General features: G+C 39.6%; 1 protein-coding gene across 2 annotated transcripts in view; it reads right to left on the bottom strand.

Moving 5' to 3' along the window:
* Window positions 1-1635: 1635 nt before the first annotated feature.
* pappaa (pregnancy-associated plasma protein A, pappalysin 1a) overlaps window positions 1636-24902 on the bottom strand; it is a 95989-nt gene continuing 72722 nt past the window's right edge. For both annotated transcript variants that reach the window (XM_035955855.2, XM_023287300.3), the window contains exons 18-22: window positions 24581-24728; window positions 24141-24256; window positions 20738-20809; window positions 18782-18880; window positions 1636-7634 (exon numbers count right to left, since the gene is read on the bottom strand). In XM_035955855.2, the coding sequence (XP_035811748.2) occupies window positions 7530-7634; window positions 18782-18880; window positions 20738-20809; window positions 24141-24256; window positions 24581-24728 (540 nt within the window). In that variant the 3' untranslated portion in view covers window positions 1636-7529. The remainder of the gene's footprint in view (window positions 7635-18781; window positions 18881-20737; window positions 20810-24140; window positions 24257-24580; window positions 24729-24902) is intronic.

Genomic DNA, 24902 nt, shown 5'->3' with positions numbered 1-24902 from the left:
CACAAGCAAATTTTAAAGACTTGAAATACTCTGAGAAATAGTTTAGAAATACAGCAAAAATAAGAGTGGAGCTTCTCCATTTACAGGTATGAATAAAAAATTTACCCATTACAATAACAAAATTAACAGTGTCTGAAACTGTCAAGTCCAAATTGTCCATATAATAGATGACATCATTCAAAATAAAAGGGGGTACATTTGGAATTTGTAATGATATCCAACCATGTATAGCAGTCCAGAAGTCCATAGCATATTGAAACGGACCTTTTTTTGTTTCTGTCTCTTACGGATTTTTTTTTTTTTTTTTTGTTATTCTAAATATAAAATGAAAATCAAAGCATTTAAAAAAAATTTTACATCCCTTTTTGATCATGATCAATTTTATTTTTTGTATTTTAAAACGAAAATCAAATAACCACTCGTTTTTTGTTTTTCAATACCCCTTTCAGAACGGAAAATCCAATTGCCAAAATATACACGGACCCTTACCTTTAGCTTAAGCCATTTTAGCTTGCTGATGAAATTCAAAGAGCTGCTTACATGGCTGCAGTTTTTAAATTTAGACTTGGCAAGAATTTATTTCACAAACATCCAAACACAGACAAATGTTACAAGTCACTGATAATCAGAAAATTGCTCCTGACACATTTCACTGCAATTTTTAATGTGTTGCAGCAAGAGCTTTGGCGTTCAGTAGTTTAACTTTTTTGTTGTTAGATTTTCAGGAATAAAGTAAAAATGGGTTGGAAAAACTAAGCAGCACAGCCCATCAGCATTTATCAGCATAGAGAATGATGTTATGTTGACTTCAGTGATTTAGGCTTAATGTAATCTGACATGTTGTTTCTCAGCTGATGTGGTGCACATGACTCACGTGCCCTGCTTGACATGAACCTCACTGGAGTGAAGCCCCTAGGGTGCAAAGCACTAAAGTAAAGTTGCACAATATCAGAGCAATAATTGGATCACAATTAATTAACTTGATGGAAAAATGAGGCACAGAAGAAAATGGCTGTAAGCAATTGCTGAATGCTGTGCGATGCTGTTATTTCTCGGGTTTTTAACTGAATTACCACATGATCTAGCAGAAAAATATTTACATTGAGCTGGAAAGGAAGGAAATCAGTTACTGAACTAACAGACAGCTATCCCCTATGAATTATTCTAATTTATATCATTAACCGAAGGTGGCTATGCCTCTCTGCATGTGAGCTGCTGGGAAGCATTTTCTTTTTCCACCTCCCTCAACAAACTATTCCTTTAAGCTCAGATCCAGTTTCTTTCCAGTCATGCAACATTAACTGCACTTTAAAAATCAGTAGCTTAATGTTCATTCTTACAAATTAGGCCATTAAGGTCATTGATGTGCCAGGAACAGCACTCGCATTTCAATGCCAATGTATCAATGAAGGCTCAAAGAATGAGCTCCTCTTTATAACCACCTCAGCATTTTTTTTTGATTTGTTATTTTGAAAGGTCTCACTATGAATGTGTGTTACCTCCCAGAACAAAGAGCAAGAGTTGACGGTCCTTCAAGGCTGTTTAAAGCAGTTACAAAATTAACCCAGACACACTTTCATGGGACGTTTTCAGGAGCGATTAGAAAGCAATCTCAAAGAAGTGACCACACACCTCCAGTTTATGCTCACTTTAACCAGTGTTTTATTTCTACACAATAAATGACAGCAAAATGAACATGATACTCATCTTTATGACTCTTCCTTATGAAAATATAGTACACATCAGACATGTTTTGCTATGTACCAGAGCACCAAAAATATATATAATTGCAACTGTGAAAACAGAGAGAAACATCGACTGAAACATAAAAGTCCAATATGTTGTATATGTGCCTGAAAAAGTGCATACTGTGTAAAAACCAAAGAGAGAGGAGGCCATCAGTGGGAGGGAGGGACTACTGAGTTTGATGGCTACCTTTACAGTGTTGGTGAAATTCTCAGCAAACACAAAGGCATGTGGATAAGACTAAACAATATACAGAATGGAGTAAAGCGAAACAAAAGCTGTTAGTTGGTGCCAGTCAACTCGGACGAAATTTGAAATGAACTTCTCAAAGATCAATCAGGTTTGAGGATTAATTTCAACAGACTCCTAAGACCCAGAAATGACCATTATGATTTTATTAATCTTGACAACAAATAAATAATTTAGGACTCAATGGATAAATTCATGGTTTAGACAACTGACAACAGTGCTTGCACTAAGCCATTATGAACAAATAAATGCTGACAGCAAGTGGTGTGGTAAAGCATCACAGATTTTTTTTCTCGTTTTTTTTTTTCTGTCTTGCAAGTGATACTTTGACACAATGCACAACATTTCACGGTTCATTTCTTTGTATAATAGTTATGATAAAAATCAATCCAAGAGCTACTCCCAAACAGTTAGTACATGGTTTGCAAATACAATCATCATATAATATTATTATTTACATCTTAAAATATATTTGTTGAGCAATTGGGTACGAAACATCGCAGTAATACCACTAGATATCCACGTAATATGCAAATACACTTTTTTTGTACTTCCCACTTAGAAAAAAGGACAATTCACCTTTTTTTATTTATTGAAGGATTAGGAAACAGACATAAGAGGACCATTCTATAACCAGAGGCCTGTGAGAGGTACTTCATGTGTAACAACACACAAAGAAAATGTCTTACAACAAGATGGCACATCAGTGTTTTTTCTCCACAAAGATCTGAGCAAAAACATTAGAGCTTCAGACACTCTCTTCCTTACACTCCCCCATTGCTTTATAATGACACAAAGTCTCTGCCATTTTTAGACACGAAATACAAAACCAGGTGTTAAATTAGAAACAAAGGAGCAACTGTTGGTGGTAAATGTGGAGAGGTATCAAAGCCTGTCAAAAAACACTGCTATACACATCATATTATGTGATAAGCATAGGCTGTAGGTGAGGAGAACTGTGTTCCTTCAGCCTAACTTCAAAAGGCTCTGTAAGCTGGGCAAACATCCTCTCTCATTTTCACAGGCCCAGCTTGACCCTGGCCGCCCTGCACAGGCATACCTGACAGTGACAGATGAGGCAGTGTGTCGAGGAGTCGGGAGGTGGAGGTAGTAAGGGGGGAGGGAGGGGTGGTGGGAGTCCCAGAGAGGGATGGCTGCCACCCCCAGGAGAAACTCTGACTCATTGGCCTCGGCGTGTTGCCAGTCAGGCTGGCCACCCCTGGCCCAGGGGCAGCCTCTATGAGTACACATTTTCACACCTGGACAAATAGCTAGACAGGCCAGGAAAAGCAGCCCACCCATCCCTACCTCTCTCCCTGCCCACCTTCTACTTTTCCCCCCCATCCAAGAACACTCACCATCGGCTGCCTTCTGACCTCCAGTCCTTTTTTTTTCCTTCATTTTTGATCCCTTACTTTGCCACTTGCCCATTTCCTCCTGCCCTCAGGCGGCTGTGTACATATATCCCTTGTGCCTTACACTGGCTCTCAAAACATTATTTACTATATCATGGATCTATGACTATTTATATACTTGGTTCTCTTTTCAGAACTACTTGTACGTATGGATAATGTGTGCATTTAAAAAAAAATAAACAAAAAAAACCCTTTACATTCTGGTCTGAAAAGAAATAAAAAGATACACTGCAATCAGTAATGTTTAAACAAGGTGAGTCCTCATTGGATGCCAGCAGTATCCGTCTACACATAATGACCAATGAGAGAAGTTCTTTTTGTGGTTGCAGGCCTGAATTGTACTGTTTATGTCAGATCAGTGCTTGACAGCAATGATCACAATAGATTGTGATGACAGAGACAAAATGACAGTTTTGACTCACAACCTATAATGTGTTGGATTATAAGAAGAACAATGTAAAAAATAACTTACATGGACATTAAATATAACTTAAAAAAGTATAACACTCTCAATAAATAGTTCTACTATTTACACCATTGTTATGAGACGCAAAAATGTCACTAAAATACCAAAAATATAGAAGCAGCAAACATTACAGGCATGAGGTACAGCAAGGGATCCTGTGATGACTACAGTAGAGAGGTGATGTCCTCATCCAATGCGCAATTGTGTACTTCCTCCCATGACTATCTTGGTTAGCTATGGCTTATGGGTACCTTCTCCAATATTAAGAATATAATTTTTCAAGTTGACATGCAGTCACATTGTGTAGCCTTTCTAAGCAACAACAATCAGTTGTTTTGGTATCCAGACATTGACTGATGATGCAAGTAATTGTTGAGGAGGATATTTAGTTAGTCTAAGTATGTAGAAGCAACAACAGATTAAACTCAGTTTCTACAACAGAGGGAAGGATCCAATGACAGGTTTCAGATTCATCCATTCAAACGACTGGAATGGCTTTCCAGTGACCTCAGTGGCAGATGAAGAACCACCGCACTGCATGTCATTGGTATATAGTGTATTGATTGCAGGTCAGTCTTCCCCCACTGGTAACAGTTCTATGTAAAGCAGCAGTATCTAGAGTAATAATGTTACATATAATTTGATAATATCAACATAATACAGGCCTTTTTTTTTCTTTTTTTTTTTTTTACCAGGGCTATATAGTTTTCATATAAAGTGTTAAATGCAATCTTTGAAGATGATGTATCCTTTAGAATGTCCTTACAAAGTTTCATATTTCAAAAAAGTTACAAAGTCTTTCAAGAGTCCCTTTTAATGGGAATTTTCTTCATTTACGTTCTTCAACATCTCTTGGTTTCTCTGCCAAAATGTACACCTTCAACCTAAGATAATGTATTACACAAACATCAAGAAAACAAACAACAACAAAAATAAATTTGCAATCGAGCAAGACCTTAAATATGTGACAGTATAATTCTTAAAAATGCACTGATGTGTACCCAATTTTTTTGGATCAGGGGCCTCAATGCGTGAATGGATGAATGTTTCATAGTGACAATACCTCCCTACTACACTGATAAAGCCAAATGCAAAGTCTGTTTACGTTGGAGAGGAGTATGACACTACACCCTCCGAATAACCAGGGTCAGATACGAGTAGAACACTAATGACAGAAAAGCTAATAGCAACACAGGGAGTCAAATGATCGAATATCATACAGTTTGTTTCAGATCACCATTTTGACAATAGCAGCTTCTAAACATTTTTGAAAGATATACTTTATCTTCTTACATGACAACTAGAAAGTGCAGTAACTGAGGTCAATAATATAAACACTGATTAAATATGACATTTTCTAAAAATGAAATACATGATAACGAATACGAAAAACTTAAAAACATTTTTTTTCAACACTCCTGTCCATCAAGAACATATAGTAATATTTACATGATACTTTAGATTTTTTTTTCTCTTTATATTTGGTGGAAAATAATACCTTCTCACTTTCTTTGCATGTTCTTGTATTGTCTTAGTTCTTCACTAACAATGGTTCTTAAAATGACATGAAATCGGTCTTACATCGACACTCATACAATATAAGACCATGTACTTACGACAATGATCTGGAATGCTATAGCAGCCTAATATGAGTCAGAGGGACTGTGCCAATGGCCCAAATGAAATGAAAAAGTTATAATCACGCTGATTGTAGCCATGACTATGGTTGCAGCCAAACAAGAGCAGCAAACTTTGGACCAATATGCCAAGCAGCCTTCATTATCAAATGTGCATGAGAAAAAAAAAACTAATGTGTGGTCTGTGTGTGTGCCTGCAATGAAGAGTAACAAAATACAAAGCTATTGTAGCAGCCATATAGTCTAACAAAGTTAATTGGTGGGGACAGAACACCAAGTTCACAATACTGAAAAGTGCTGATCAGAACAACCAAGTGCACTTTGTACTGAAGAGAACGATTAAATAAATTACTTAAACAGGACCCAACAGAGAATCTGAGGGAGCTTCGATCATGTTGTGACTGCAAATGCTGTGTTGACATATACATCCAAATGTCATTTTCATGTACAACATTGTTGCCTGCAGAGCTACAGCAGAGAGTCCAATACTACTGGGAGGAAAGAGAATGAGAGAAGCATATATATGCTTATGTGAGCATGTATGTGTGTGTGTCTGTGGATTGTGGGGTATTAGAGGGGCAGATATTGTCTCCTTTCACCTATACTCATTCTCACTAAGAGCCATGAACTCAGTCCAGCCCTTGATTTCTTTACTGTTGTGTGACTGTGCTGTGCAGTAATGTGCAATCGAGAAAGCCACAGACTCCTGACAAGCATTGACTACATTCTGAGCAGGACCGGGTTGCTTTTACTTTCAGTTTAAACATTTCAAATCAGCGCTTGAGGTAACTCATCAAGCACCACGAGGGAGGAGTTCAAACTGAAACTAAAGTCACCCCAACCCAAAGTGAGGTGTTATACGTGACATTCTTTAAGTCGTGATTGATGTATGTTAGTATTTTTCTTGGGACGTCCGGGTGAATGACAGGGAATGACGAGTGAGGTTCTGGATTTGCTAAAGTTCTTTAGTGCATCTCATATGTGGTGTTGCCAGCGCGTATTCTGTATTAATGTGAGGAGTATTACGTACTAACATGCAAGTGTGAATGGATGCTATAAAGAGGTACTGTAAGCAGCAAGGAAGACAAAGCTGTCTAACTCTAGTAGATAGTTTGATGTGAAAATGGAAAGTAGCAAATGCCATGCAAAAATGCTTTAATTATGCATTCAGGATTTTGCTTTGAAATCGTCTTGGGAGATTGTTTCTGTGGACAATTAGTTCATATTTTTCGTGTGTGTGTATTTGAGTTTGGCTTTTTGTGCTGAAACTGTGGCTTGAAACTGAACAATATGGCTGTCTTATTCTCCACCAAGCTAGAAATAACCTCTACAGCCTCTGACATGCCTATAAAGAAACACACTTCACTGAAAAGGACATAGAGATACAGAATATCTGACCAGTTTGAAACCAGGAATGATGTAAGTACAAACGTCTAGCCCCTCCGAAAAGCTGTGTCTGAGGATTATTTTTAGCATTTGTCACACAGCCAACATCAACACTATTCCCAACTTGCACATTTTTGATTTACCTTTGGTTCAATCATGTGATTGTAGAGCAAGGTCACTAAAATAGACACTGAAGCCAGCACAAAACTCAACAAAAGGCATGCTACCTAGGCTTGGTTATGTTTTAGTTTTTTTGTTTGTTTGTTTGTTTTCTTATTCTTTCAAAAATGTATGTTTCGTGTATTTTTTTTCTCTTTGCTCTATATGCAGTTTTTTTTTAAATGATGGTATTGCAGGGGTTACTTTCCTTTAAGCTGAGAAATGGAGTTTTTCTGTGGAGTCTCATGAGTCCCATCCTCTTTTTCTAGACCTTTCTGTGATGTGGAGGCGGAGGCATTTCAGCTGGTTGGAGTTGCGGTATGGATGGAGAGGTATGCCTTTTAAGCAGCATGTGCAGGAAATTGGAGGCCAAGAGGAGGATGAAGGAGGGGTTTTGCCTCGGCCGCTCTGGCTGTGTTGAGTCGGAGGAAGGGTCCTGGGACGTTGAACAGAGGTCCCTGCTCAGGTTGGTCACCCCAGGGAATGGACATGTTCATCCTTTCTGTTCTCTATGGCGTTGGGATCCCGACAGGAGCACTCATCCCGTATGTCACAGGACATGGGGAAGGGAATCACCTGGGTAGAAGAGAGAGATGTTAACTGGTTACTCTACAACCCAGTTATCCACTACAGATGCATGGTGGGTGGTCAAAAGTCATTGAAACCCTCAGTAATAAGATCCCAAATATGCATAAAATATATCTTTTCTTTATTGTAATGGTGCTGGCAGGAATAAATAGTGTGGCAGAAAGATGCCATGACGCAAATCCGATTTGTCACCTCGATGGAAGCACTACGTAATCAAAATAAAATCAATGAAATGTGATGTTCCATTGAAGCTTGTATTATACAGAGGAATCCTTCCAGATGACATTGCATTAATAGTCTTTTACCACCTCTCTCTCTCTGTGTGTCGAGCCAGCTTCTTTTCTCCTCATCATTAATACAAACCAGATTTTTGCAAATGCCAAACAGGTTTGAAATTTAATTGGTGCGGATCTCATTAAGGCTGATTTGTCTTGTTTTGTGTCGGGCACATAAAATTTGGTGTACAAAGTGCACCTAGACTCAGAGTTAAAATGTTGCCTCTGTGGTGTTACTGGAGTAACACTTCAATACCACATAAATTTAGAACCACAAAAAAGGACAGTTCGGAGAATCGGCACCTGTGAGCCAATGGGAAGCCAGTTCTTCTCACGGTGAATAGATATGTGACATGGTCAAGTCAGTTGTTTTTCAACCTTGACATCTACTCTCACAGTGAGAGTGTTATTTTCCTGTTGCATTTGCTGCCCGTAGAAAACCAATTTTATATCACAATCTCATAATATCATGACAATAGATATTGCAGTTTCTCTGATGTCGAACAAAAATCCTGGAGGTGAAAAAAAAGAACCGGAAGATCAACGGCCAGTGCCCCTGGCTTTGATGTCACTGGATAACGTTGGCAATGCGTCACCAGCACCAGCTGCTGCCGCCTTGTTTGCTCGCCTCTCGGGGGGCCGGCTTCAGCTGTTTGGGTACACAAAATGTGTCCCCCTTCTCCAGGCCAAACAAGAAACACATGTGGTTCAAGTCATGGCAGGCAGGCAGGCAGGCAGCAGACCAAGGACATGTCTGCATTTGTGTCCTAGTGGCTAATGTTATCAATCTGTGGGGGCTTGCGGTCAGTGTTGCATTTTCTTATTAGGGCTAAGTGGTATTGCTTTTTTTGAAGAATGAATTTGAGTGTACAATGTAAATGTAACAACAATACTGGCCAATGCATCCAACACAAATACATAGTTGACAGTGTGTCTCATGCCAAAGACAGCTATTCGTGAAGGCTATCTGGCTGCTATGAGAAGAGATGCTTCCAGGGGAGGGTCATGGTGCTATTATCTGAATATATAGTAGCTGCTGTATAATTACCAAGACCTCTTCAGTAATGCCATCTCACAAATTGCATCATGAGCTAATACTATCTCAGAGGGTTAGTTAGGTGATTACTGAATGCATTAGCAAAGAATGACAAAGACATTAAGATTTCTCATCCACTAAAAGATGCATTCATAACAACAACAAAGTTTTGGGACTTTGAAGATGACTCACTTTTTGGCTGAAATCGTAAATCCAAATCCAACTTGTTTTGCTGGGTATTAATACGACCTTATTTTCATTTGTGACAGACTGCTTACAACTCGGGCCAAATGTTTTCAGTGTCTACTAATTTCACAGAGAAATATTTCTTTATAATTGAAAAAACAGATCCCTTTAAACTGATATTGATCTAGATAGTTCTGACCACCATTAAATAAATTTCTCAGCTCAGAAAATTTAATATATCTAATAATACAGTGAAGTCAAAATTGGGAGAATGGAGCATGACCATGAATATGAAAAAAAACTTTTGACAAGGGTTATTTTGTTTAATTTATGTATTTAAAAAAAATAGAAACCTAAAATAATGAGCTCTTCTTCCAACTTACCATAGTTGCACAACAAGCATGTTATGAAATTGGTTTCACATTGAGCTCTGGGCTGCAGTGTAAACTAAATACTTGAAATATAAAATGTTATAGTTGCTGGTAAATGCAACACACAGGAAACAGCAGCAATAGTTTGTGAGAATTTGGGATTTATAGACAGCAGGTCTGTGGAATGACACGGGGGAGCATGCTAGTCATTGAGGAACAGTGACGCAGGCTCCCCTTTGAAATGGGGTATAAAATACGTTGTTTGTGTGTGGGGGTGGTGTTCCTAATGCGACGGCCAGGTGGGCAGTGCCCAGACTCCACTGAGAAAATGAGGCCTATGTGTGACGACTTTACAAGCCCAAGGCCGGACACACTTCAGAAACAGTTGTCAACTGCATGACCAGTGCTTCCTCTATGGCATTTTGAAGCCAAGACCACAGGGCTCCTCATTCCCACCTGACTCTTTGTCAGTTTAATTACAATATCTCCCACTTTAACAATTTCACCATGTTTCTTTTAGAGTCTTCACTATTTACCTTCCTTTATTACTCCCCTCTCTCACAGCACACTTTCCCGCTACACCTCCCACTTCTGTGCACTTCACTTCCCCTCCAAGGCCACTTCTGTTTATCTCTCTATCTAGAGAATGATGGTGGGTGGCAAATTTGACATGGTTTCCTTTGACCTTGACCTCCAGGGTGGCTGGGCCAGCTGCCACATCTGGCCCTGACTTAAGGTTCTCTCAGGGTGGCTGGGAAATGGAACTGACTGGCCTTGTGGGCCTGGGGGCCCTCATGCTGCCGCATGTCCCAGGGCTAGAGTAGGGCTGGGCGAGGACACCCACTAACAGCAACATGAAAGCCCTTCGGAAGAACGCAGACCTTGTCAGAGCCCCATCCTTCCATCTCAGGAACAGGTCAAAATAACACAGTTCCCCTCTACATTTCTGTGTGTGTAGTATGTGCCGTGTAAGCCAGTGCTTAAAGGAAAGAAGGTGGCGTAAGGGGCACAGGGTTGGGGAAAACAGAACTGGCTGATCTAGAGAAGCACGCTGCAATCTTCATTAAAAAGTTACTGAGGTTATTAGAGCAACTTTTAAATCGCAATATATTCGTCACTCTTCAAAGTACATTTAAAAGCCTCTTGACACGGATCTTTAGGATTTTTTAAACATATTTCTGTCTACGTGAGTTAAACAACAATGCTGCAGTGCAAATGGAAACATATAGTCTGTTCATGAAAGGAGCAAAGATTACATCTGACATCTGCTCCAGCCGACACATGCATCCACAGTCACATGTCACATTAACAAGTCCCATGATTTCAAACACCCTCACATGACAGCACAATCACTAACAGCGTGCTGCAAGCCCTAAAATTAATCATTAGCGTGGAACACATCAAATAAATCGGTCTATTGGATCGATGAGCCAAGTGGTCTAAGAACTTCTAAGAGAAATCCGTCTGAGAAAAAAAATGGAAGAAAAAACTGCTGTAAATACAAAACTTGAATGAGAGCAACAGAAAGAAAAATGAGGGAAAATAAAATTTTAACAGATCAGATTTGGAAGGAAAAAGAGCAAGTTAAGTGCAAAAGAACACATTACTGAGTTTGGCAAAATAAGTGTAAGCTCTTGGCGGCAACTGACAGCCAAAACCCCTACAAACTGTAGGGAGTGTGTCCTCCTGGTGTGTAACTACCTTTGCTCAGCTGTGTAGAAAAGCCCTGCTCCTCCTTCCACATTATGCTTCTCTTGTCTCAGATGTATTTTGCCCATTCCACCCTCAACCCTCTCACACAAAGATAAACACATAAAGATGCCGATTAAAGGAACCTTTGGCTTTGTGCTGTTCATTTATCGCTTTTCCATGAACTTAAAAAAGAAGGTAAAAAAAACTAAACTAACTACTCCTAATACAGTCCTGAAGAAATATTCCTACTTTATGACTGGGTATCTTTAACTGCCCTGGCCGGGCCTTGGAAATGGGAAATAAAGTCAACTTAACTGCCCTTAAACATCTAAAAAATAAAGATCTGATGATGGCATGTGCTTTTGGTCTCTGGTTATGGGAATATTTGGTGTAGAATAAAATGCTCTACACTGTTGAGAAAGAAGAACTAATATCATTAACAGCCGCTGCTGAAAAACATAATATGACATCTATTGGTATCTATGCATCAGCTCCAAAAGCGGAGTCTGGCAGATCTGGTAACACATTCTGAAAGGGAGCAAAGGGCTTTGCCTATGTGAGTCACCAGCACAGACAGAGGGGCTAGTGGTTAGCGGAGGATATCACGGCCCATCGGCTTAGACACAAACATCAATCACGACACATACCAAGTCACGTATCGAGCATACTTGTGCCAGACTGAGAGCTGTAAACAGGAGTGAGGGACTGAGAAGGAGCTCGGCAATTACCCACGACCCCAACTCAGTCAGAAATACATACAGGCACATTCATAGAAAGTTTTCTCAGAGAGGCCAACTACATCCAAGAAAGACATTCCTTCCAAACTAGATGGGGGGCTACAAAAAGGTTCTTACGCAGGGAACCCTCACATAGGCATACTCTGTGCCCTCGCTTCCTCTCCAAATCCAGCCAACAGCTTGCAACTATTAAGGGGAGATCCTGTGGTGACCTTATGTGCAGCCAGTCCTTGCACCTTCAAAGCTCCTGGGGTGGAACAATACACAGCAAGTCATCCAGAACTCCTTAATACACAAATCTTTACCAAAACAAAAGGCAATAGCGGCATTTGCTCGGAAACAGGACAAAACTAAATGTCCAAAGTTCCATTGTTTTTCCCTATACCGCAATTTTATTTTCCCCACTGTTTTCTCCCCCAGCAATTACTCAGCTCTTATCAGGATGAAACACAGCGATGACAAGGAAAAAGAGAAGAGGAGAATCAGGGGGAAACTGGAAACTTTGATTACTGAAAATAGCCTAATTGCTGCAATATCTTTAGGTTTGTTTGGAAAGATCAGAAATTGTTCAAATGTTGTATCTGGAAGAAATTTTATTTTCTTTTTAAAAAGTGAGCATTTTTTGTATTGAACCACTGAATCATTTAATATTTGAGAGGCACAGTGTTTGATTCTGGGAAACACAATAATAAACAATCATGCAACTGCTGTAAAGACGTTACTGAACCTCTTCTGCTGAGCAGATGTTTTCATCCAGTGTGTTGTATCTCTTCCATCAGTGGACTGAAGACATAATAGTGGTATGAACATTTGGTTTTCGGTCATGGAGTAAACAACTAAAGCAGAGGAGGATTTCTTAACCTTAGACTGTTTGGATGGACTAAAAGGATGAAAAGCTATAAAACTCTGGTTGATGAGGAGGAAGGAAAGTGTAGCATGTCTTTTTGTCCTTCTCTTCCTTTTACCTCAAACATGACAGAGACAAAGAAAGTCAGAGTTTTGGCTGAAAAACAAATAGGAGCCGTGTATGATTTTATGGAAGGAGTCATTGTTCTCATGTGTTGTGTCACAACACACAAGGGACATCAACACTGAGCAAAGACTCCCAGTGAGTCACCAGACTTGTACATAACAACTGGTGGCTGCTGTGTCTGTTCCTGTGCTGTTTGTGTGTGAGAGAGAGACTGTGAGGGGGGAGGAAGAGAGAAAGTGAATGAATGAAAGTGGGAAAAAGACTGAATGACAATGAGAGTGAATGACAGCATGTGACAGTGAGGAAGGACAGGCACTGGGGGTTGTTATAATGCATATATGTGAGTGTGTGTGTGTTTTTCATTAGTTTTTCACAAGCCTGACTACACTATTTGTATAAATACATAAATGGGTTTTTCTTTTAAAAGGATACAACACCTCTGAGTGACTGAGATGCTGTTGTGTAGATGTGAATGTGGAGTAAGAATTGGATTGAATTTGCATGTGTTTTTGATAAGAATATGTGAATGATTATGTGGTAAAGAGGAATAAACTCTATCAGGCTCCAGCTGCACACACACTTAGGACTACCGTGACCTGGACGAGAGTCTACACAGACATAGCAGTTGGATTCACATATTGAATTTCTTCGACTACTTATTTTTACCAACAAAAAAAAAAAAAAAACAACCAAAAAACCAGAATTAACTTAAACGATAGTTTTTCAAGTTCCTACACATACTACTAGCACTGGGGAAAATAGTGACTTTACATACTATAGATATTTTACTGCTTGTATACTTAATTTGTGTCCATATTTGTCGTATCTTTGCTCTGTATAAGCACAGCCTGCAGTTGAGCCGCGAAGTTTTGTCAGAATTTTTGTCATGTGACTCCAGGTCGCAGCATAATCATTAATGGCTTCGCAGTTGTGCCAAAAAGTGCAGAATTTTTGGCTTTTCACAGAATTTGGTCTTAGCAAATGATTTCTTTTTGGCAAATTTTAATATAAAGCATGTAGAATGAATGGAATGGCATGTGTTGAGTAATTAATTCAAGAAATGTACGTCTTTGTACAGTTTCTGGTTCTGAAAATTGTGTAACTTTGGCAATTTTGAAAAGATAACAACCCCTTCAAATCCGCCAGCAGGCTTTGGGTTTCAGTGGGTTAAATGAAATATCTACAAACCTCACCCGACAAATACCTTTTATTTTGTTTATAATTACAATGAATTAATTTAGCTTTACTTGAGCAGACTTTTTAAAGACACAATGAAAACACATATATAGATGTATTTGTTCTTGCATAAACAAATGCAAGAATCAGTAATAAATAATTTTTTTTATTGCTGACATCTAATGAGTTGCACTATGACACAAACAGCAAAATCTGTGTCAATGAAATATGTGTTAAAGAACAATTAAACCAGTTGAACCAAAGTCTTTGCTTGTGGTCTGGACAAGAACATTGATTTCCTGCTAAAGAGGAAAACTCTGTTTGTCTTTGTCAGCCAGCAAATGCGTTACTCAGCAGCTCATCAGAGAGGGACTGTAAGTAATTAGTTACAGATTCCATTTGTCACATATTTTGTCTTTGTTTTTTGTTTTTCTTATGTTTGTTTTAAGAGGTTTTTATGCATCTCCATCGCGGGTTGGCTGCCATGCATGTGTTCGGCTCGGGGAAAATGAGAATCAGGTGCAAATTACCCCGTTTCTGACTTAACGGAGTTGATCAAATAGGGATGACTAGGCGGATAAGCTTTCCCCAAAAGAGATAAACATCCAAATGCCTAACTCAAGGCATGTACCAAAAATGATAATTACAGAGGAAATATAAATGTGGGCAACAATATCAAAGAAATACCATAAAAAAAACAAGATAACCTTGTCAGGAATGTTGTTTAAATGTATTATTTAAAATTCACATTCAGTATAGTTTGAGTTTCATAAAAAAATAAGGTATATTTATATTGGCTGAGGCACTAAGCAACATGTGTTTGGAGCATGCAGCATCAATTAGGCATCGGGCTAACAAGAAAAAGGGATTATATCAAACATCTGGCTTTCCTCTGTTCCCATATCAATTTCACATATCAGCTTAAGTCCTTACTGTTTCCTTTTTGTTTCTCACCCGCAGTAACCTTTCCTCACCCCTTGCTCCTGGCAGCTGATAAATCAAATTATGATTGGTCGTTGCAGAGCTATTTTTTGTATCTTCCTGAATAGCTTCCAGGGGACCCGCTTGTGGAAAACACCATCCAGTTGCTGTTATTGAGAATAACACCCAGGCAGAATGTGGGCAAGTATGCCTGACTTTTTGAACCCAGATCATCCACTTACTATACAATACTCTAGCAGCCCGCTGAAGACATCAATGTTCCAGTAGGTGGAAAGGAGTTTCACTTTATCCAGTCTGTCTACGCAGAATTGACAGAAGTTAGAACCAAGTATTTACTGAATGATTTGATCCTTCATTTGCCTTTCATTTCGCCTTTCTGCAAACTAATAACACCTGCTTTGTAGACACTACGTCTACAATGCAGCCCTCTTAACTTGGACGCCCTACAGCATCACAGATTCCTCTACAAAGATTTAAACCCTGACAATTCAAATCACATTGTGTCATCCCTTTTCGCTGTCAAAAAATGATGTCAGTGTCATTTGAAATGAATGCGCAACTGTGTCATTATTGAAAGCAAAAGAACAAAGTTATTTGGGGAAATATCAGAAATGCTCTATTTCCCTCTCAGCCAGGAGAGAGGTGTGTCCATGTTTGATTAACAGCAGCTGGCAGGCTGAGCCCCAGCAGGGAAAGGAGAGTCAAAGTAAACAAACTTTCACTGTAGCTTAGAAGCCGTGGGCAGACGAGCAGGCAGCCGTATTGAAGAATAAGGACCACACCAGCACATAAGTGGGTTAAAGAGATATTGGAAGATTAGTCTACAAGCTAAGGTGCCGGAAAACACACCCAGTTCAAAACCTAAGTTTTTGGACAATTGCACATTGCAGAGGTGTGCAGGAACATTTTGTGTGCTCAGATTTCAGCCAGTTGCATCCAAACTCTATGGATGACATCTCATTTTCCAGACAAAGCAACCAGACAGTTTTTAAGAGTCAGAGACTGAGTCAGTCAGCAAAATGCTGTTCAAAATGCATTTCTCTGGTTGAGAACAACAGTAAAGGCAGAGAGAGACCAGCCAACGAGCAATAGTTGAAGGTTGCAGCAGTGAAGATCTGGGAGAGCATCACCAAGGAAGCTTTAAAGCATCTGGTGACATTTAATAGCAGGCACTGACTGAAAAATACGTTCCAAAAAGATCTAAATTTGATGATTTTTTTTTTTTTTTTTTGTCTGCACGTGTATCTGTTCTATCAATTTTGAACCCGTAAACTTTGGGAACTATGCGTTGAAAGGAAAGTATCTCACATAGTGCTCTGTCCAGACTGATCCAAGCAGAGACTTGGAACTTTGATCTAAACATTTTTTCATTTCATATTGTACATACTGAGGCACACAGTCCAAGAAACAAAAATGCACAAGTGTCAAAACACTTATGGTTTGAACTGGAAAGAGGACACATTGGGGTAGTAAAAATCAGTTGTTTCAAGATGCTATCTGGCTGCCAATTATACATAGAGAATAGAGTGATGGCTGCTTCATGCAAATGGTTAAAAATGCTGTTTCACTAACTTTATGAAATAAAAAGGTGAATCTGCCTAAATGATTACTGCTAATAATGACTAATGATTGGTTTGCAATATCAGTTGGATTTAAAGGCTAATTTTAAACTCAGAAAATCCTTTTTTTTTTCTTAGTTTTGGACTAGTCTATACCGTTTTTTAAAAGTAATCGAAATGTCAAAACCATCAAAGACATTTCAGTTTTTAAACTATAAATGTGTTACCTGACATCAGAATGTGAGATGTTCAGACCCGTTGATGTTGAGCATAACAGCTCTTAAGTCTTCCAACTCTTGGCCTGCTCTCTTCTCACCCAACGCAACTTCTTGTTGCTGCTGTAGTTTAGGGGAGTCTATCCTCCCGCTGGGCTCTGTCAGTAAAAGTGAATTACGCAAGGTTCTGGCTAAGCCCCCTGCATTGGATGTGGGTCAAAAGATGTGGCGATGAGATAGCGTCAATCAACACACTGAAAAACCACTTCAGGAGTGAGGTCACCTCCCAGACGGTTGCCCACCAACTTTGTGTGGTATTGAACTTGGAATAGAATATTTTACATATGACAATGAAGTTATGAATACAGTACAAAAACTAATTGTGAACCTCTGGACCTCTTTATAGTAGAAGATGCATGTTCATACTTGAGTAGCACATTGCAGTTAAATATATGAAGAGCAGCTGTGTTCCTCTGATATGCAGTCATTTATGCAGTATTACTCGCACTAGTCATTTTTCAGCGAAGATGCTGACTGCTTTAGAATATTACTGTTGTGATGAAGCCGAACCACATTAATTTGTCAGTGTCATCAGTGTCATTTTTATTACGTATTTTTGTAAACCACGGATGGGACTTTCAGTTTTTGGTGACAAGTAGCTGCATAACAGGGTGGACAGCACTTCACAGAAGGTTAAGTATTCCATTTTTTAATTACTTCATTATGTGAAGTATCATGTTATGCATTGTTTCTCTGATTTTCAATGTACCAATCCACTAAGAAAACACTGAAACTTAGGATATATGACTTTATTAAGCCATTTGTTGATAAGAAAACTTCAAGGAAAATAATCTAGCAAAGGTCATGCCTCAGTCATTCCATCCTGAGGTTTAGATTAAGAACAAACAATAAATACTAAAGAAACTGTCTCTGGAAAAAATCTTAAGAAAGAACAGTGATAATCTCCATACTCATGGCTCAGGACCAAAAAAAGCGCATGACAAACCATGTAAAGCTGGACTAGATCCAAACAGGAGAACTTTGATTCTACTGCTGAAGATGTTTACATGGGATGAGATGTCCTCTGTGTGTCTTATTTCCCAAAAGAGGAAATGAAGAGGCTCTTCAGTAAGACACACTGACATAGCCAGTGAGATGCATAGACTGCAATATAAATCCAGCCAGACACACAGATGGATATGCCAGGAGTACAACTAAAGTCCCTCGCCAGATTCACAGAAACAGGCCAGGCCAGAGAAGCAGATGCTGTAGCCCAGAAGCTACAATACACTCCCAATCAGATCTCCTGCCAGCAGCCGACTGGAATGCGAAAGACAAAGCACCTCCCTGAATTAGGAGAGTTGCTACTAAGAATGACCAAACTTTTGGACATGCATGGCTTTATGCTGAAATGCAACACAGCTGTTTGAGTTTTGACAGATAATATATATCTATATAAGTCTTATCGGAAGTTGCTTGATAAATAAGTTAGATTAAAATTACCCAGATTGCGGGTGGTGGTATGAGCACCGGCACACAAAAACACATTAGGAAACAGGATACCACAGGATAAAAAAGACTACTGATGAAGTCTAAAAACTCCCACTCTCTTGGATGTGGGATCCGTAATCTGTCTACCAGTAATCTGAGGTTGGACACAAGACAAAGGAAGGAAGAAAGTGTTTAGAGATGTTCCAAGAGGAGAAATACAGCAGTCCTCAACTGTATTTTCTGGTCTGGTTTCCATTATGCATACCTTATGCAGGTAGAAAATGCTATTTATGGATGTCAAATGTTGATAAGGGCAGCATGCCGTCTCTACTGTATGCATGGCACTGAGAAAGTGAAAGTGTCTAAGTTGGTTAGGCACAGGGAAAAGAAAAAAAAAACACTAAATGTACAACAGTGTGACCACATCCAACTTCCTCTCTTTTTCTGAAGGGTTAGCTGTGAGGTACAGGCCTGCCACTAACCTTCTTGGTTTTGACAGTGGATTGGCAGCAGTCTCCTCCATCATAGTTACAGAAGGCTCTGTTGTTGACTGAATCACAGTAGTTGTCTCCCATGAATGGCTATAGCAGAGAGAGAAAGAGAGTCCAGCAATTAGACAGAAACAGTAAACAAAGAAAAACCCACCTTTTCACTTTCTATCGTAACACCTAAAGCCTTTTGTTCTAGTTTTCTCCCCGGCATTTCAGGGCCTTGAGAAGTCTCCGGATAAATTTGCTGATGAATCTGATACATTAAATTTTCCTCATTTTTCAATGTGACTTTTTAAGCCCTTAGTCGGCCAGACCCGTAAATCAAACTGAGGACACCATAAACTATTCACTGCACAAAATGCTCCAGTAAGGTGATTTATTGGGTTGGCCCCACCCTTCTGCTTGGGTTACCAATCAGGTTATCGAATTGGCCTAAACTAAGCAGATGATATCATTCCTCCGTGAAGCGGAGTGGAATTCTTTCACATGTTGCGTTCACATGTGAATGCGCTGCTTTGCGAGGAAAGACAAATTTAGCATATGGTGACATCACTGCATGTGCAGATTATTGTAGGAGGCAGCGCATCAGTAATTACTTTATGTTGCAGTAAGTTCATATTTTTTTAATGGGCCACATCTATTGTTCTCATAAGTGATTCTTATAGCATTTTAACTATCTGACAAATGCCTAAATGGCTTCTGTTAACAACCACCTGTGCAGCTTTTGCAGGTATCCCTCACTGTAGACTTGTTACTTGCTAATATGTAAAAACTTTGTTCCAACATCATTCAAACTGTAGATGAACCTACTGCTGATCGCAGTCCTACCTGGGTTTATGTTAAGAATTGTAAATATAGGTAATCAGGGCAAGAAATGAGCTTTGCCTCTGGTCTGAGTAGTTTAAATCAATCAACCACTTAATCAATCAATCATACTTTAATCGCATTGCACTTTTCATGCAACTACAATGCAAGACAATGTGCTTCACGTAACAAAAAAGAAAAATTATCTCAAGACTCTCACAAAACAATGAATGACTATGCAGTAAATGAAAGAATCAATAACAACAGGGACCGAGAAACTGAAGAAACATCAGCCCAAATAAATCCCATTAATTTACACCAAGGAAACACCAGAGACACAAGTCAAAAATTCCAAATAGCAAAATATATAAAACTAATTAAAATGTCTAAATAAGTAGACAAATAAATAAATACAACAAATACAAATGACAATCAATTAAAAGCCAGACCTAAAAGGTCGGTCTGCTTTCAAAAATATCAACTTTCTCTGCTGTCCTCAGGTTTTCAGGAAGGTTTGTCCAGAGACGTAACAACAAAAAGATGGTTCACTGTGAATTTTTGTTCTGACTTTGGTTATAATCAAAATGCCAGAACCAAAAGACCTGAGGGTTATAGAAGGTTCATAGAATAACCCAAATCAGACAAATAGGTTGGACCAAGACCATTACACCTTTTATGAACCAAAGGATCTCAAAACTGGTTCTAAAACAGACAGATAGCCAGTGCAGATACTTTAAAATTGGTGCAATGTGTGCTCTCTGTCTGATTTCAGACAGCACACATGCAGCTGATTTTGAAGCAGTTGTAGTTGAGACATATTCTTCTTGCAGAGACTCATGTATTGGCTTGAGAGAAAAAGTCAAGTGATGTTCTTAAAATGATAAAATGCTTAGCTATGTTTCTAATGTAAAGCTTAAACTGGGACCTGAGTCAAATATGACTCCTCGGTTTTGCGCTTGTTCACATGGTTTTAATGCCAGAGCTTGTCTTTTCACATTGAGCTTCTCTCCCTGAGTTTTGGTGTCAATGACCGCTTGTACAATATCAGCCAAACCAGTGTCTGTCTAAATTCCTTTGGCCAAGAAAAACCTTTCATTCCATATTTTGTGTAATTCAGTCATGTAATTCAGATAGAGCTCTTACCTCACATCCTTTGATGCAGTGGAGCAATTCTGGGTGTGGATACCATTTCAGTCCCATTGTGCAGACTATACTCTGGAAGATAAGAATGACATATGTGGGTCAAATTATTTCAGACGTACTTTAGCTTTCAATGTATATATTTTTTTTCATTATGTAAAAATTTCAAGTGCTTTGACGGGACTTCCTGTTCTTTATACCTGCATTTCAGTCCACATAAACCAAACCCTAACTGAAGTCACTGAGCACACAGACCCACCCATAAGACAGTGAAACACAGAGGTTATCAAAAGGACTCATGTGCTGCTTCTGGAGGCTTTGTTGGTAAAGCCTTCTTTGATTTACACTGAACTTTTTCCACATCACAATAAAGCTGAATAAAGTGATTTTAAAGAGACATAACTCGGTGAAAATGTTGTTTCTTTGTTTTTTTTAACAACTAAGTCATAGCCTCGGGAGGGCAAAGAGCTGAGAACAAGAGGCAGAAGGAGAAACGCAGAGGTAAAGAGCACCACGTTCTCAAATATCTTTGCAGAATGTGTGGAATCCCATCCTGTTCTCCCACTGTGTTCCTCATTGAAATGCAAGAGAAATCATTTGTGCTCTGGGGAAGTGGGCAGCACTGTACAGAGAATGTGTACCTGCATTGTGTACATAAAAACTTTGGATGTATATGTTCATGAGTTTGGGAGGTCCACCTAAAATGGCTGGGCACTTGTATATATGAATTCCCTCATGTCAGCAAGCTGAGAGGGGTTTTGTTTACAGCATAAGTAACTCAGAATTAGATAGTAGTGTCCACGGTCAAAAGTGCCACCCACAGCAAAGGACCGGCTGACCTCAGATGGTCCGTTTCTCTGACCCACTGTGTCCCAATATCTCACAAAGTTGACATGCTTTTCTTTTGTTGCTGCAAACTCAGGTATTTTCCATTTCAGTGCTGTCAGCAAATCAATGTAAAAAAGAAAGATCGGGGCTTGAAGGTGGAGAGAAACAACAACATGGCATTTTAGGTTTGTTCTACTACCGCAATGTAGTACTGCATAGCAGAATGCAGAGTGCATGTGTGTGGCGTGTCGACGCACACGTGTTCATTGCGGAGGGCTTTGCTGGTTTCTGTAGAGGGTGGAGGATGAAGCACATTATTTTATATTAGCGGTGAAACTTTCTGCAACTACTGTACTTTTACTCTCCATTTCTCATGCTCTGCTATGATGATGTCATCCAGAAACTCCTCTCCCCTTCTCTCTCTAATTTTTGTTCTCGCTCCCTCTCTCTCCCTTTTCCTCTTGCAGCCAGGCTGTAAATCATGATAATCCATGATTGTGGCCTGGCCTCACCCCTCACTACGTATGGGATCCTCACCCTCCGAAGCCTCCCCGGGGCACTGATACCACATAAAAATAGATCCCTATCTCAGCGCCACCACAGACAAGGCCATGTCATATAGAAAATGACTAATTCTGCAGCAAGCCCGACAGGGTAATTTTGCTGATAAAGGGGGAGGAGGGTGCTGGGGGCACAGAATCATCAGAGATAGAGAGACAGGGAAGAGGAGAGGGAGAGGTGGAGGTAAAGAAGCAGGAGAGAATTCTAAATGGGTCACGCTACGAACCAAAATACAACCAGTTTAAAGGCAATAAATCAACATCGCTAATTAAGGTGGGCAACACTGACCTCCAGCTTAGCAAAGCAGAACTAGAAAAGTGCATCTGGGGACATGAATTTCTCTTTTAGATACTAAATGAAGAATCCCATCCTTGAGGGATAGTTCAAAAGTTTGTTGATGACAGCTCCTACTTACAACACTCCTACTGTTACTACAACTGTTAGCCTTTTGTCGTGATTGATGTTTTTTTCCACCACAGCAACCTCCTCCTGTTCTTCTTTCTTAATAACATTTTGTGACAGCCTTGTTCATTTTTTATATCTCACATCTCCGCCGTGTGTGTGTGGGTATTGCTTCGCTCTCAGGCATTTATTGCATTTTCTGTTGTACCTTTTTTATTCTGCTGGAATTAAATGGGGAGTAATCTCTAAATGGACCCGGAAGGATTAGTGTAATTGCAAATGTAATGCCCTACAATTGACTACATATAACCATAAGGCAAATTTCTGTCTGGTCATTTAGGATGTTAGCCTTTATTTCAATTACTATTGGAAAGAGTGTTTGCATCATCACCACAGGATCAGTTGTAGCAGCACTAGACGAGCTACAAAACCTTGCCCTCTCTAACCTCCTAATCTTGGTTCACGTCCACGTCTCCCTTCCACCATCACTTCACTGACTTTCCTTATGCCATCTTCTGCTCCCAACACCACAGTGTCAGGTTTCAAATTACCAAAAAGCACAAACAATATCAATTACACAAATCCATGAAAAACAGATCATTTCATGTCCACATGGCCCAGCCCGCCCCGCTCTCCTAAACATCCACCACAGAAAAAGCTGCTGACTCAGTAGGACTGAAACAAAAACAAAAGGTGTTGTAGGGAGAGAAAAAAAAAAGTGAGAAATACAGTGTGTTCCTTTACTCAGCCGTGGCTTCTCATTTCACCTTCTCTGGTTACAAAACTTGATGTTATTTACTGAGATCTTTCCCTGACTCAAAAGGGCATTAGTTTGACAAAAAAGAAACAACAACACTTAAGACGAATGGTGCATCAGTGACGTTGGTGGAGTTAAATGTGGTGAGTAAAATTAGAAAAGTAGGTATAGTCTCTCTGCCTACTAAATCAAATCTACCATAGCTCTATACACACCTCCTGACCCCACCAACACGGTTCATAAAAATCTCAAATGACGCCACGGCTGTGTGAGTGGCACTCCCACAGGGACAAGGTGTACAGTTCTGTGTTAAATGACCTTCCTCAGCACGACCTCCAAACTCTGTGTTTTACTCTCTGACAATTCAAGCAAACAGTACAGACAGCAACTACCAGTAAGTATCAGAAGTGTATTAATGATTGTTACTGGTGGGCAAGTGGTTGATAAGGTACAAAATGGTAATAAATGACCAATACTTTAAAAAATGTGTACAAAGTTATTTTGTAGTTGCAAGTTATTTCTGGTAGCAACAGAAATACATTGGAATTTGAATCCAAGAAGGCAGCTGATGCGTCACATTGAGGACTAGGAGGAAACTGGGCACCAGAACGTTTTCATACTTCCTCTCAAGAATATAATAAAATGTGTTCAAAGGGGTTGCCATGCTTCAAAGACAAATATTTGTATGGCAATGGGCACCAAAGACAGGCACAAGCTGGCATTTTGCATTGTGGGTAATAAAGCCAGGATGTAGGCACTATACGTGAAATTCCTTAAAGGAGAGTTGTGGATCGCAGAACTTTGTGAAGTGCGTCTGTCAGAGCTGCGAGGCAGACACAAATACACGCAGGAACTTACCTTGACTTTATGCGGGTTCCTCCAGTGCTCTTTAAGTACGTTTTCTACTGTCATGTTGCTGGGGAGGATCACCACGTCGTTGTTACCCTCTCTGCACGTCAGCTCACACTCCTCACCTGTGTGTATGTGAAACAGAAAAACAAAACCAGTTAAAGTGTGCACAAACCACACCCAGATACGCTTTCCACTTTTCCCCCCATCATTATGAAATACCGGTAACTGTGACATTGTGTGATATTCAAAATTCTAGGTTACACAACTGTGGTTGTCTTATTAAGAACAAACAGTAAACAGTGAACTGAAAAGGAATGAGTAATGTGAACAGTGAAGGATAACGGTATGCTCAACAACAGCCGTGAGTAATACGAACAATGATAGATGATTTCAGCAGTAAGAAAATTGAATTGTCATTGTATAACAGTAAATTCGTGCATACAGACCTATGCCGTGTCCTCGCTTGCATGAGTACTGTAGGCTATAATGGAGGTTTTGAGGTAAAGAACACTGGCCTTTGCTGTGTGGGCAGAGGCGGAACGACCCTGTCCAGTTTCCATCCTTCCTGCACCGGATCGCATTAGACCCTGCGCCCTGAAAATAACACATATATTGACAGACAAACAATGATACACACCCACTGGTACACAAACACTATCAGGCCAAGGACATCGAGATGGCATCCCATTGCAAACTGGGAAATACAATCCAATTTTTATCAGGCATCCAACCCACAACGCCTGAGAGGCAGAACAGATTAAAAGGTGT

The sequence above is a fragment of the Amphiprion ocellaris genome, chromosome 17, assembly GCF_022539595.1.
Source record: "Amphiprion ocellaris isolate individual 3 ecotype Okinawa chromosome 17, ASM2253959v1, whole genome shotgun sequence".
In the NCBI taxonomy this organism is placed as follows: Eukaryota; Metazoa; Chordata; class Actinopteri; family Pomacentridae; genus Amphiprion; species Amphiprion ocellaris.
This window is presented reverse-complemented; position numbering and strand designations above follow the sequence as displayed.